The sequence below is a fragment of the Grampus griseus genome (genome assembly GCF_964374135.1).
Source record: "Grampus griseus genome assembly, chromosome: 14".
Lineage (NCBI taxonomy): Eukaryota > Metazoa > Chordata > Mammalia > Artiodactyla > Delphinidae > Grampus > Grampus griseus.
In genome coordinates this window covers 50,737,613-50,751,893 of record NC_139008.1, presented here as the reverse complement: position 1 = coordinate 50,751,893, position 14,281 = coordinate 50,737,613, and the positions used below count along the sequence as shown (strand labels likewise).

The 14,281-nt window shown below is 52.3% G+C and overlaps 1 protein-coding gene across 1 annotated transcript in view; it reads right to left on the bottom strand.

The window, feature by feature from the left end:
* Positions 1-1,430: 1,430 nt before the first annotated feature.
* JAG1 (jagged canonical Notch ligand 1) overlaps positions 1,431-14,281 on the bottom strand; it is a gene marked incomplete at its 5' end in the record, with an annotated part of 35,758 nt that continues 22,907 nt past the window's right edge. The window contains 18 exons of the mRNA XM_082670712.1: positions 1,431-3,648; positions 4,632-4,782; positions 4,972-5,103; positions 5,315-5,548; positions 5,629-5,738; positions 6,385-6,498; positions 7,606-7,691; positions 8,153-8,180; positions 8,669-8,785; positions 8,925-9,038; positions 9,122-9,235; positions 9,729-9,842; positions 10,322-10,486; positions 11,285-11,435; positions 11,836-12,009; positions 12,345-12,391; positions 12,804-12,917; positions 13,501-13,614. Coding sequence (XP_082526838.1) covers positions 3,191-3,648; positions 4,632-4,782; positions 4,972-5,103; positions 5,315-5,548; positions 5,629-5,738; positions 6,385-6,498; positions 7,606-7,691; positions 8,153-8,180; positions 8,669-8,785; positions 8,925-9,038; positions 9,122-9,235; positions 9,729-9,842; positions 10,322-10,486; positions 11,285-11,435; positions 11,836-12,009; positions 12,345-12,391; positions 12,804-12,917; positions 13,501-13,614 — 2,537 coding nt within the window. The 3' untranslated portion in view covers positions 1,431-3,190. The remainder of the gene's footprint in view (positions 3,649-4,631; positions 4,783-4,971; positions 5,104-5,314; positions 5,549-5,628; positions 5,739-6,384; positions 6,499-7,605; positions 7,692-8,152; positions 8,181-8,668; positions 8,786-8,924; positions 9,039-9,121; positions 9,236-9,728; positions 9,843-10,321; positions 10,487-11,284; positions 11,436-11,835; positions 12,010-12,344; positions 12,392-12,803; positions 12,918-13,500; positions 13,615-14,281) is intronic.

The window sequence follows — 14,281 nt, the reverse complement described above, 5'->3', positions numbered from 1 at the left end:
TAGTTAGCCATGTTTCTGGACGGAAAATTCTTCCTTTTCCAGGGCCTGCTTACAGAGGGCACAGAACATTCCCAGGGGATAGGGAAGGTTCTAAGTCCCTTCTTTTGCACATTCCTGCCCCCAGGATAACCAGGGCCTGGAGAAAGGGGACCACCTCCCTTAACGACCAAGGTCGTGGCTTTGAGCCCTGTCCAGATGAGACCATCTCATCCTTTCCACTACCCAGCGTGTCCTGCATAGAAGGCTCCTTAAAGTAACAATCACAAGATCGCTTCCCTCCTGGAATAAAGAATTGAAGAGGCTCATTAAACTCTTTTCTTGGCACACAAGCCTTTGGCAACTACCCAGGGAATTCTGGGTCCTGCAGAATCCAAGTTTACAAACCACCGGGGCAAGGTAGCATTTGAACTCAGACTGTCCTGCTCGTCGGGTCTGTACCGGGAAAGCACTGCTCCCTCCCTCTGACCTGAGCCCCGCAGAGCAGTGATACGGGGTCCCGTTCCAGGACAGGCAGACATCGTGGAAACCCAGACCCGTCACGGTCCAGGTCCTTCGCGCTCCCTCCCCGAGCCAAAACTCTGTCCCGGACTGATTCCCCTGATGGCCTCCACTCGTGCACGAGGAACCAGGGGACTGATTCCCCTGATGGCCTCCACTCGTGCACAAGGAACCAGGGACGCTTCAACCCGCCATCCATTCTTAACCAAGATGCCCATCGGGACACGCCTCCTAACCTGGTAGAAAGAGAAGCTTCCCAAGAATGAAGAAAGATAAACATCCCCGTAGCTTTTCCTCTGCTCAGTTTGTCACTCCAGCTGGAGTTCTACTATGAAGACTGGAGGGGGGTGACAGCCTGGGTGTCACAGCTCCGAGGAGGGTAAGCTATAGCTTCCTAACCAGAGGAGGGAACTCCTGGCAACTCCTCAAAGCTGCTGGAAGCTGTCCACATGCCTGTCACTGGTGGTTCATCCCTCGGTGCCGAGATGCCAGAGGCAAAGCTTCCCCCACTCTACCCCGCCCCGCCATGTGGGGCAGGCTTGTTGGCCTCTGGCCCCAGCAGCCACGAGCAACAACCACAGCTCACCTGCCCTTTACAGGTAGGAGCAGCCCGGCTCTGCACGGGAGGCCAGCCACTCGCGCACTCCCTAGGAGCAAGGTGGTGAGGGGCAGAAGGGCCCTCACCCCAGAAGCTTGTAACCACCACCTCCTGCGGAGACCAGCCCAGAGGTACAAGGTGCACGAAAGCCACAAGGGTGTGGTCTGCAGTGACGGCAGGACATCCACATTCATCCAAACAGCCAGGGGAAAATAAGAGAAAGCATCCAGTCTCCCTCCTAATCCCCCAGCACCAATTCCAAGCTATTTAAAACCCTTTTACTGCGGTGGGCGTTCCCCCGCAAGTGCTCAAAACAATTCAGTCCACACTGCAGGCCATTAATCCAGTGGTGTTTATTCAAGCAGTATTCACACTTGCTGTCGAATAACAAGGGCATCTAGGCCCCCAAGACGGGGCTCACAGCTCCAGCTTCACAGCAGCCCCTCGGGGTTTCGAGAATGTTATGGCTGAAAAGGCTTTCCGTTCTTGATGGGGGACCCTGTCAAGCACAGCCTACTTCTCACACCCCAGTCACCAGGACAGACCCAGGGCGCTGGCAAAGGCACAAGGCAGAGCCAGGCAGAACTACATAAGCTCAGAAGAGGCCACACTGGTCCGTGTTTTCGTACAAAAAAATTTAATAAATATGACTTTTCAAAATTTATTGCCAGGAACAACACATCAAAGATGTATGTTTATGTTCGTATAACACTAAGAGGGCAATACAAAGGATCTTCACGGTCTTAACGGTGAACCGACGAAGTCAGTTTTTAATAAGTCTTTTTGATCTTAAATTTCGTCATAGCATTTTGATTTCCTCACTTAAGGCAGGCAGTGGACTCTGGCAAATCTAAACAGTGACCTTTCTGGACATTTTACGGTTCAAGTATTCAACTAGCTTATGAGAATACTCCCTAAATGCAGTAGATAACAACACAAAATCAAATCTACAAGTGGTTCAGTCTTACATTACGAATGATGAAAAGAAATCAGAATTTACAAGATAAGATTGGTGTGCTTCCAACTTCACACAATTAATTTGATATCTTTAATGATCTTCAACCACTCACGTTTTGGCTACGTTTAGTCATAGCTCAGCTTGTTCCCTTAAACTGCTCGGTAGCAGATCACCTGCCTGTCTCTTTCAAGTCTAAAGCAAAACAAAAAAAACGAAAAAAAAAAAACACTTGTTCTAGACTAACTCTCAAACTGCCTCAGTCGGGGTTTTAAACATCTGACGTCGTACGAAAAAAAAAAAAAAAAACAACTCCACCAGTATTCCAGGCACAGAAGGCCATCCTATTGTCTTAAAATAAACTATTTTCAAACACCTTAATTTTGGCTTATAGGCAACACGTAATAAGAAAATAAGGTCAAAAAAATAAAGCCATACGCTTACAACGCTATCAAAAACCTTCAATTCTAAACACGTACATATAAATAAAAAGGAATGATGTCTTAAGGCTCTTGATTATTAAGTTAATAAATCAAATATACACAGTGATTAATAAAAAAGAATTATTTACAGAACTATACAAAATTCTACTTTTGACACATTTTTCCTCTTTAAATTCTTCATTTTACCAGCAACTGCTGACATCAAAGTCCCCCTCCCCCAACAACAACAACAAAATACAATAAAAAAAATAAATAATAAACTCATTTGTGATAGTTGCTGTGGTTCTGAGCTGCAAAGGCACTTTTCAAATACAGAACTACTTGGACGTCATCATAAAACCAATATACAAAAACAACTCAAGAGTCAATAAATATAAATAAAAACTATGATCCTAAGACTGCATCACCATCGGGACATCTGGCAGAAGTGGAGGCTGGAGACCTCGGGGGGCCGGGTGTTCTCCTGGGAGCCTGATCCGACAGGGGCGGGGCCCCGGGGCCTGGTGTTTGCATAGCTGTGCGATGCAGTGCTGCCCAGCCAACCACAGAAACTACCATTGCCAGTGTAAGCCAGCTTGTCAGAACTTAAATTAACACAGGGGTTCTACGTCAAGGACAGCCTGGGACCGGAACACGACAGGACAGCTGGAGAAGCTTCAGGAACCCCGGGCGCCCTCAGACTCCGCCCGCCGTCTGCTATACGATGTACTCCATGCGGTTCAGGCTCTGCGCGCTCTCCAGGTCTCTGTTGTCCTGTTTGTTTGTCCAGTTCGGGTGTTTGGCCGGCGTGCCGTGGGGGGGCTTCTCCTCTCTGTCGACCAGCGTGTACGTGGCCTGCCTGGCGAAGCGGGCTTTCTGCTGGTGCTTGTCCATGTCGTCCTCTTCCACCTCCGAGTTGTGTGTCCTTATTTTGGACATTTTGGAGTTCTTGTTCTCGTAGTCCTTGATGGGGACTGTGTTGGCCCCGTGCTTCTCGATGGGGTTCTTGATCTGGTTCAGCTGCTCCCGCACGTTGTTGGTGGTGCTCTCCTCAGAGGCCGAGCGCGCGTGGCTGCCGGGCTTCCGCCGCTTGCGCACGCACCAGTAGAAGGCGGTCACCAGGCAGCAGACCCAGGCCACGGTCAGGACCGAGCTCAGCAGGGGCACCAGGAAATCTGCAAGGCAGGGGCACCCCCGTGAGTCCCGCGCCCACGGCTCCCGTCCTTGGTCCCTAAGAAGGGCGCATGGGGACGAGTCCCTTTCCCAACCACACATCGTCACCTCCCAGCATCCCTGAAGAGACTAGGCCGAGCAGCAGCCCGTAGAGGCTCCCGCCTCGGCGCGGAGCAGCATCTGGGCCGGTCACGGGGAGGCTGGCTACTTAGGCAGCTCATTAGAGGAGCCGGTTTTCGGAAGCATCAGCAAGAGGCTCCCGGCATGGACGGCTCAAATGCCCCCAGTGGTCCTGCGCCCGGCAAGTCGCTTCACTAGAACGGTGATGCTCAGGGCATCCACGGGGGACTCTGGACATCCTGCGGGGCCATCGAGCCATCTATCAAACCCGTGTCTCAGTGCTTAGGATGGGCTGTCCCCCGATACCGGAGCACAGGACAGGCTCCGCACAGACACACGCTCAAGGCACAGCCATGCTCTTCCCAGGACCCAGAGACAATGTGTGCCTGGAAGGGCGCCCGCCTGCTGGAGCACAGCTTGCAGGCAGGGGAACAAGTCAGGGACGCCTCTGCCCTTTGCCATGTGACCTTGGTCACATCAGATGGCCTCTGTTTTCTCAGTTAAAAGTGGGGGGTCCTTGAGTAGGGAACCGTCAAGTAACTCCCCACCCTGGAGGTTTTACTGGACGCCGGTTGTATTGGTCTTATTTTATTTTTTTTTTTGCGGTACACGGGCCTCTCACTGTTGTGGCCTCTCCCGTTGCGGAGCAACAGGCTCCGACGCACAGGCCCAGTGGCCATTTCTCACGGGCGCAGCCGCTCCGCGGCACGTGGGACCCTCCCGGACTGGGGCACGAACCCGTGTCCCCTGCATCGGCAGGCGGACTCTCAACCACTGCGCCACCAGGGAAGCCCTGTATTGGTCTTATCGATGAGATGGACGTGACAGTCCTCACAGAAAGGGACCACTGCCCCCATCCACCTACCTGTTCTGTTCTTCAGAGGACGCCTCTGAACTCTCACTTCCGCAACGGCGGCGATCAGTGAGCTGTTCCCTTCACGTTTACTAACAAGATCTATAATTTTGTCGGTGATTTCCTTGATTGGGTTTCCATCATCCCGGATGTCTTCAGCAGACTGGAAAAGGAAGACTCATCAGACCAGAGGGTCAGGGACACTCCACAGTCACCTTCATTCAAAATTATTTGACCACACGTGTATGTCAAGCTCTCCTTCAATGTATCTGCTCATCTGGACACTGGCTAAGTGAAGTTTCTGAGCTACTTGGCAATCGAACAACTAAGCGTGCATGGGTCTCATACTCACAATGGCCACGTGTATTTCATTGTTTGCAGAAGGGGAAGGCTCGCAAGCTATGTAGATTGAATATTCAGCAGAAACATTCTTCAAAATATTCAAATTCCGCAACTGGCTGCAAATATGCTCTGTGGTGAGACCCTAGAACGAGATTTTTAAATCCACACACACGTAAAAGAGCGGAAGGAAAAAAGGCTGCTGTTTGCTTGAAAGTGAAGCTATATTCAGAAGCTGAGCTCTGGTGTAAGACAAGAATCTAGGCTAAGGAGGAGGAGATCCGAGCTCGTGACACCCCTGCTTTAGGGCAAGCAGACACACCCCACCTCTCCAAAGCCAGCAAGGTGTTCCGTACCGGTGACATCATCTCCTTGTTGAAGGTGAACGTGATGTTGGCACAGTTGTCCTGGTAGTAGGGGTCGGAGGCACACTTGGTCTTCACGGGCTGGAGGCTGGAGGACCGGCACTCACCCACACCAGTGCAGGGGCGCACGAAGCACTGGGCGTCCAGGATGGGGATGCAGCTCTGCCCGCTGGGGCACTCGCTGTGCCCTTTGTGCAGCGAGCAAGGGCGGGGGCCACACCACACCTGCAGAGACAGAGTAGAGCTCAGGAGACGCTCGTTGGCAGTTCCAGAACCAGAACACCGGTGGCTGGGGCCACGCCTACCTTCGAGCAGGCAATCCTCCCGTCCAGGCACTGGCAGGTGTTGCAGTCATCGTCCCACTTGGCCCCATCAGGTATCACGCTCCCCACGGTGATGCAAGATCTCCCTGAAACTGAGGTGGAGACTCGTGAGTGGGAAGAGTTGCCTTTTCTGGAGACAGTTCTCCTGATTCTTCACTCCCTGCCTGTCGGGAAGTGATTACACCTGTTGCCCCTTGCCCCATAACAACACAGTTGCTCCCACGATGGGCAAGCATCCCTCCCTCCCCGGTGGCCTTTGCACCCGGCCACGTGACCGGCTTTGGTCAGTGCAGTGCGTTGGGATGCGATGTGAGCAGAGTCTCTCCCGGGTGAGCTTGGCCCCTTGAGAGCCTACTGTTTGCCAGGGAAAGGACATGCCCTGGATACAGTGCTGGTCCAAGGAGGATGGGGTGGCACACAGACCTGGGCACCCAAGCCGAGGCATCCATCGCTCTGCTTGTGCCTTTGTGCCCACGAGCAACACCAATACTTGTCGTACACACGGAGATCAGGGATGGTTGTCACACAGCATAGTTGTGGCAACAGCTGGCTAAAACCAACAGCTACGCTGTTTTCACGGGACCGCCCCCCCTCAGGTTTCCCCTTCCCTGTGGTCCCAAGTGGATGTCCCCCCTCCGTGTTCTCTGAGCGTAGTTCCACTCACGAACAGTCAAAACAGTGACTGCAGTGCCCGCTCAGCCCGCAGGACACACGGGCAGCTGGGCCCGGCCCACTTACCTTCTTGGCATTTAGCACCACTGTGCCCTGGGGGGCAGACACACCGGTACCCATTGATCTCATCCACACACGTTGCCCCGAAGGCACAAGGTGAAGACTGGCATTCGTTGATGTCTAGGAAAGATGGAGTTCGAGCTTAGGCCCCAGTGGGAGGCAGCAACGTTTTTCTAAGTTTTTACTGACAAAACGTACAGATAAGCTTTCTAAGTATAACCTTAACGCATTTTCATCACATGACCAGCACCCAAATAAAGAAACAGATCATCAGTACTCCCAGAGTCTCCAGTCACTGCCCCGCAAGGACGACCACTAGCCTGATTTCTAACAGCTGAGAATCATATGGGGAAGCAGCAATTTTTAACTGAGGTTCCTTTTTCTCTGATAGTACGATTTAGAACAAGGGCCAGCAAAGATCTTGAAAAGGGTCAGCTAGTAACTATTTTAGGCTTTGCAGGCCATGTAGTCTCCGTCATGTCATGACTGCTCAACTCTGTTGCAGCATGAAAGCAGCCCTAGACAGTACATCAACAAGGGTGTGGCTGTGTGTCAATAAAACTTTATTTTGGCCCCCAGGCCATAATTTGCTGACGCCCGATTCAGAAACATGAAACAGATACACAGTTCCCCCATCTAGTAGTTCTTGAAGTCCCAGACCTGGGGACCTCAAGGACCAGTAAAACTTTAAATACTTTAGGAACAAGGACACAAAAGTAGTACAACTAATCTATCACCTTTTTTGGCAAAAGAAAGGGCATGTAAAAAAAAAGTAGGGAAAAGGCTCAAAATAAAGAATAAACTGTGAACTTCCTGAAAAACTGCATTGCCTGCCTCCATTTTGTTTAATCATTTCACCGGGGCCTGATCAAGCCCTGGAAACCGCAGCCCCAGTCCCTTCTGTGGCCTTAGCTCTGTCCCCTACCAGCATGGATGTGGCAACGTCCGCTTGCCCATAATTTCATGTTAGTCACGTGGACAGGCACACTCTTTCCTTAGGACCTCAGAGTAGATTAATCACCAAATTCTGTGGCTGACGCTCTCTCCCCTAGAGCAAGGAGGGCTGTGTCCCCCAGGGAGGGGCCGGCCAGAGCCGTCTTAATCCCAGCTGGAGGCAGGAGATTACTCGTCAAGGCTACTTAGAACCATGGCCATAATCATTTTAAAGATGAAAACTCTCAGGCTGAGGGTTTGGAGTGGGAAGACCCAGTCGGAGGTGGTCCTTACTTATCCTGCAGTCGGGCCCAGCGAAGCCGGGGGCGCACTCACAGCGGTACCAGTTCTCTCCATCCACGCATGTGCCACTGTTGTAACTATGAAAGCAAAGACCCCTCGGTCACCACCAGTCCACCACTTCCCCTGCCAGTTCAAAGGTAGCCGTGCCAGTTACGATCAGCGGCTCTCACCCCTGCTCACACGCACCACTGCCTGGGAGCTTTAAAAACACTGATGCCTGGGTCCCACCCCCAGAGAGTCTAACATCACAGGTCTCGGTTGCAGCCCAGGGACTGGAACTTATAAATGCTCCCCGGGTAATTCTCGCGTGCAGCCAAGGTTGAGAATCACTGCTCTAAATGAGAACACAACCTGACTAAAGTGTGGTCCGCGGACCAGCAGGATCGGCATTGCCTGGGAGCCTGTCAGAGAGGAGGAATGTGCAGCAGCTCCCAGACCTCCTGCATCCGAACCTGCACTTTAAACAAGATCCCCAGGAGACGCCCACACGTGTCACAGCCAACAATAAAGCGCCGGCTTAAAAGGTGGCCATGCTTACCAGGGATGAGGACTGCAGTCATTGGTATCTGCAAAGTAAAAAAAGACAACTTAACGGCGAGGCCTTCTTAGCCCTAAGTCAAAACACCAGTGATTTCCACAATACCCAGATGATAAAGCTGTCGTTAACACCGGCAGAAGGAGCTTAAGACCTCTGCTCAATTGGAACCAGGCCCACACCACACTTGGTCCCATTCACCGTGGGACACATGTACACAGGAAGAGGCCCTGGGTGGGGTGGGCAGGGGGTGTGAGAATGGATGGAGACAGGCTGCTGGTCAGACCGGAGCTGGGAACCACGACGCCATCTGTCTCCACTTATCTCCTCGGCGACTTTCTCATGCCCAGGTCAGGGCTGCATCCCATCAAGTCATTAGAACAGACCCAGGTGATGCAGAAGCAGACATCAAACAGCTCTGCTTCTGGTTTCCATTGCCAGTCCCTGGGGGTGTCAGGATGGACTCCTGCAGCCCTCAGAGAGTTCAAGGTGGCAAGCGGGGGGAGGGGAAACACTCACTCTGTGTACAGATGGGCCCCTCCCAGCCTTCTTTGCAGACACACGTGAAGGACTCGCCGTTGACCACACAGGTGCCCCCATTGTGGCAGGGGTTAGGCAGGCAGCTACTGTTTCGGGCTATGAGACAAAAGCAGACAAGGCCACCCTCCCTGAGGATCCAGTGACAGTCTGGAGGGGCAGAAACCAGGTCCCAGGAAACAGTCATAGGCTCACAGGCCCACAGCCCCTGTGAGGCCCAGGGAGGGCGGAAAGGTACCTATGTTACAGGTCGTTCCTTCCCAGCCTCCGGGACACATGCACTTGAAAGCGTCCCCCTCGTCATAGCAGGTGCCACCATTGTTGCACGTAGCCTCATCACACTGGCTGTCACCTGGAGGAGAAGATCCCGGCGTGAGCCCCTGGCCGGCCCTGCTCACGGAAGACAGGGCAGGATCCCAGCCGGCCACCACTTACGTGAGTGACAGGTCTTGCCTTTCCACCCGTTTTTACAGTCGCAGTAAAAGTCGTTGACCAGGTCGCGACACGAGCCCCCGTTGTGGCAGGGGTTCTGGCTGCAGTCGTTAATATCTGCAATCAGAGGAGACAGCCGGCTGAAGACGCTCCCAAGCCCATCCACGCCCCGCGACGCCTAAGGACTGCATCTCTCCGCCCCCAGCCCCTGCTTTCCACGCCCACTTCAAAACCAGCAGACACCCGGGGACTTAAACACGGTCACCCTTTCCCAGGAATAAAGGAGCCCCCGACAGGCCATGGAAGTTAAAGTCAAGATGGGCAGAAAGGACAACCCAAACAGCAAGATGATCACTTTTCCTGCAAGTGGGGATATCTATCATCCTAATTACAGGGTCTAATTCTATAAGCTCCTCCGCAGAAGTTCCTTCCCGCTGGCTGGCGTCAGCATCAACACAGGCAAATAGGACACAGGCCATGCCGTCCCAGGGCAGGAACTGTCGGGGTCCAACTCCCAGATATTTCCACGAAGAAGAAAGGCTTCCCATGTGGATTCTGTCCTGCCCACACCCCCCAGAGCTGTCTGTCCCCAGAGGACCCCTGAACTCACTGGTCTCACAGTAGGCGCCCTCCCAGCCACCACTGCAGATACACTTGTAGGAGTTGACACCATCGATGCAGGTACCACCATTTTTACAGGGGTTGCTCTCACAGTCATTAATATCTGTGAAAGGAAAGCAAATAGAAACACAGGTAAGCAAACGAAGGAAAGTAATGCCACCGCCAAGCACTGTTCTGCGGGCTTCCCTGCCTCTCCTGAGAAAATACACTGGGCACCTCAACATTTAACTCCGTCAGGACTGTTTCTGAATCCGGCGGGCAGTTTTATCAAGCAGGGGCCTCCAGAGAGCACCCCGTCCCTTTTATTTAATGTCTTCACACTAAGCTACTTGGAGAGAGTGGAGAGGAAACTCCTAGGCAAAGCGGACCACCCGATCTAGTAAGGTTCCAGAACATTCTAAAATAAACGTGCTGAAGACTTAAGAGGCGTCAGTGATCTCGTAAGTTAAACATGACCTCAGTCTTAGATTGTAGGTGGTAAACCTGGCTGATCTCTCCTGAAATGATTCCAGATGCCCCCCAGCTGGGCCGGGGCAGGGTTTGGGGGACCTTGGCCCATTCCCCGAGGATGCGGGGTCTTACTTTCATGGCAGTACGTTCCAGTGAAGCCTTTGTTACAGTCACAGGTGAATTTGCCTCCCGACTGACTCTTGCACTTCCCGTGGGGACCGCAGACATTGGAGGAAATATAGCGCACCCCTTCAGGCGTGTCATTGGAGGCCATGGCTACCGTGCAGCTGTCAATCACTGCGAGACAGACTTGGGGTCAGATCCCCGCCAGGGACCCGAAGACCCGGTGTTCCTGAGCCCAGGACCCACGCCACGCCTGCTCTCCTGGAGCCAGGCACCTTAGCCAGGCTAATGAGGGTAAGAAGCCAGCACCTCGGTGGCCAAGACTGGCAATATGCCGTGTCACACTGTGACAGGCAAAGCCGAGACCCCAGGCGGAGTTTTTTTTTTTTTTTTTTTTTAGGCGTTTTCTCCCTATGGAGCCAGGAGCCCACGTGTCTGCGGGCCCTGTTCATCCTCCCTCTACTGATACATCTACCAAATTTGCTGGAAGCTGGCTAAGGAGGAGGAACAGCCTTTCCCTCGATGTAAGGGCACTTACGGCTGCAGGAACCTGGAAGCCTGAGCCAGCTCACACAGCAGCCACAGGCGGCCATTTAAATTTAAGTGAATGAAAAGTAAGTAAATCAGGGCTTTTAGTTGCCCTGGTCACACAGTAAACGTTCCGGGCCACACGTGACCCAAGGCTACTGTACCTAACGGTGCAGATATCACCGTGGCAGAAAGTTCTACTGGCAGAGGTGCCCTGAGGAATCCACCTCGGCCTTGCACATCAGCGTCCCCCAGAACGGGGATGCTAAATGAATTCCCTTCTCTGCCCTGGCTACTTGCAGGTATGGTCCCCCCGAACTGGTGGGCCTGAATAGGTTGTTTCCACGTGTTCTGGCTTCCCTCCGAGTGTCACGGGGCAGTGACGAACGGGCAGAGGACAGCAGCCTTGAAGACAAGCCAGAACCCTGGCGGGGAGGGAGGTACCTTCACAGGGGGTGGTGCGGCAGTGGTCTTTAAGGTGGGAGCAGTTCTTGCCTTCATAGTCCTCGGGACACTTGCAGAAATAGTCGCTGGCGCGGTTGTAGCACTGGGCACCGTTCTGGCAGGGGTTGGGCTCGCAATAATCGATGTCCAGCTGCGAGGGCCAGGGGCAGGGGAGGGGGGACACAAAGTAAAACAAAGCCGTCATTATGACTCCTCTGGGGCAGCGGCCACTGGAATTTGACCCTTCCGTCTGCTTCTGTTAGGAGAACACCCAGCATGATTTACAGTTGTGTCCTAGCGACTGTCCAGGTACGCATTTGAGACAACAGGGCAGAATGAGAGAGTGCTGGGTCTGGGATGAAACGGACAAAGAGAAATCGACAGGCTGCCGGACAACGGGAAGAAAATCACTCATCACCCTCCTTCCACGGCGCGTGTCTAGCAGAGATCCCTAGTCAACAGGAGGCTCCAGACAGTGTTGGGAATGGGAAGGTGAGGGTGAGGAGACTGCCTGTGAAAACTGGGCCATCGGGCGCTCCAGCCCGGCTCACCTGACAGAGGTTTCCAGAGAAACCAGTGGGACAGAGACACTGGAATCTGTTGATTTCGTTCTGACAGTGACCCCCGTTGAGACAGGGGTTGCTGGCACACTCATCGATGTCTGTCTCACAGTGATCGCCTGCATAGCCAGGTGGACAGATACAGCGATAACCGTTAACCAAATCCTGGAGGGAGGAGAAGGAGGGTGAGAAACACATGCTTTTTTTCTAGGTGCTCCACAAACACAGGGCTTCAGTGGTTCAGCGTGACTGTTGAGCTTCAGCTGATTCACTGAAAGAGATGCCAAACCTCTCCAAATGTGAGAGAGGAATTTCTATGTGCATGCCTCCAAGATGACTCCCGGGAGGCTGGGGTAACATGAGCCCGAGTGAAACTTCCAGAGACTCACTTTTCACCTGCATTTTTAAATCTCCCAGGGACAGAGCTTTCCCAGGGTCACACAAATCTTAAGGCTTGTTGTCAATCACTAAGGTTTTGATATAAGCAAAGATTTACATACCCGACAGGAGGCGTCATTCTGACATTGGCCGAGGCAGTCATTAATATCTAAAAAATAAACAAGTCACCGTATTGGAGGGGCAATTTACATTGAAGTTGGGCTTCACTGAAAAGCTTTCTCTGCTCAGGAAGATAAAAACCTCCAATCAGATTTCTTGCGTGCTTCCCGTGAAATAAGGTTATTGGTGGGAACACTCCCTAGTTCTTCCAGACTGAGGTACTGAAACTTCACATCATTGTTTTAGCCACCTTATCAGAGTACGGCCGTTTTTTACCAGCTAATGAGCCTGATAACGTGTATGTTTTCATTTCTGTGCCCATCACTCCCTCTCCAAAAACATTCCCTCTATAAGGTTCTCCTTCCACTACTCAAGTCTTAGACCTGGAGCCTGAATACGGCTGGCAAATGCCTTCAACACCCCAGTCTCATGAAAATCAAAATTGAAACAGTCTCACTCACTTATGTCACAATTCTGACCCATCCAGCCCGGGAGGCAATCACAGTAGTAGCTGGCGATCAGATTCTTACAGGATTTGGCATTTACACAAGGTTTGGCCTCGCATTCATTTGCATCTGAAAAACAGAGAGGATGAACAGTGAGAAATGGGGTTCTACCCCACCTCCCCCCTCAGAAAAAACACCATACAAATAGTTTGTCTGAAACGAGACATTTTAATAAGCTAGCTAAATAAGAGATGCTACTGTGAACATCTGAACCCTCTCCCCTAGCTATGCTCCAGTAAGGAATGCTAATTGATAACGTTCCAGCTGCTGTTGACAACTAGCCCCCGACAGGACAGCAGAAAGCCACTAGGCACTTCTGTGCAAAACCCAGCGCAGCCTAGTTGCTGGGATTTAATAGTGGCAAAAAAGAATGCAGACAGCTCATTCCTCATGAGATCATCCCCGTTTGGAACCCAGCTGAACACTCCTCGGACAGACGATTGACATGGTTCAAGGAATCCCACGACTTTCCCACAGGGCCTCAAAGAGCCAGGCCATTTGCATGCGAGTTATTTCTTCCAGGCCTGCTGGCTGGACCCTAGATAATAAATGACTTCTTGGTACGATGGCACGCAAGCTTGCACCGCTGGCCACATGTACAGCTCCCTTAATCGCTCGGATCAAGCCAGCCCCGGTGCAGGAATTCTCTTACCTAACTGGCACGTTTTGCCCGTCCACTGGGGCGGGCACATGCACTTAAATCCGTTAACCAAGTCCTGGCAGGTGCCCCCGTGGGAACAGTTATTTGGAGAACAGTCATCAATGTCTGTTTGACAAAAAGAGGAGAGGGTTGGCAATTTAATCTCAATCCATTTGACAATTAGATAATTTAATACCACCCCTCACGTGAGGGGCCTTCACTTAAGAGCCAGACACCTGCTGCAAGTGACTGCTACGATGACGATAAGGCCTGATTTTAGCTTTAAATCCCCCACTGGCCCAGTTCATTTAATCCGCAACCTGAGCAGGTGGGAGAGCCAGCTGGATCCCCGGAGCATCAGCCCTGGGTAACTCAGGACATCTCTCACTGCCTACCCTTTATTTTTAAAGAAAAGTTCCATCACGGCACAGAGGTAACTAAGGAGAGGTAAGGAAAAATAACTTCTTCGCTGGTGAAAAAAAAAATCATATTCTTGTTTACTCACAGACTTTTCCCAAAAGCACATGCCTGGGGTGCCCAACCTCCCCCTTCTGCACTAGACTCCTGAGGCCTCTTAGCGATTCACCTCCTGCCCGGGTAGGAGGTGCCAGGCTCTCCTCATGAATCTGCTCACCAAGCCTTCACACCCCCAGGAGATGGGACTTGCTACTCTCCCGTTTAAACAGGGCACAGGTTGGCAGTGACTACAGTCCCACCATGGTGATGGGTGGCAGGGCCATGGTACCAGCCCAGGTGATCCAACCCCGGAACCCAGCTCCTTAACCGTGTTGCA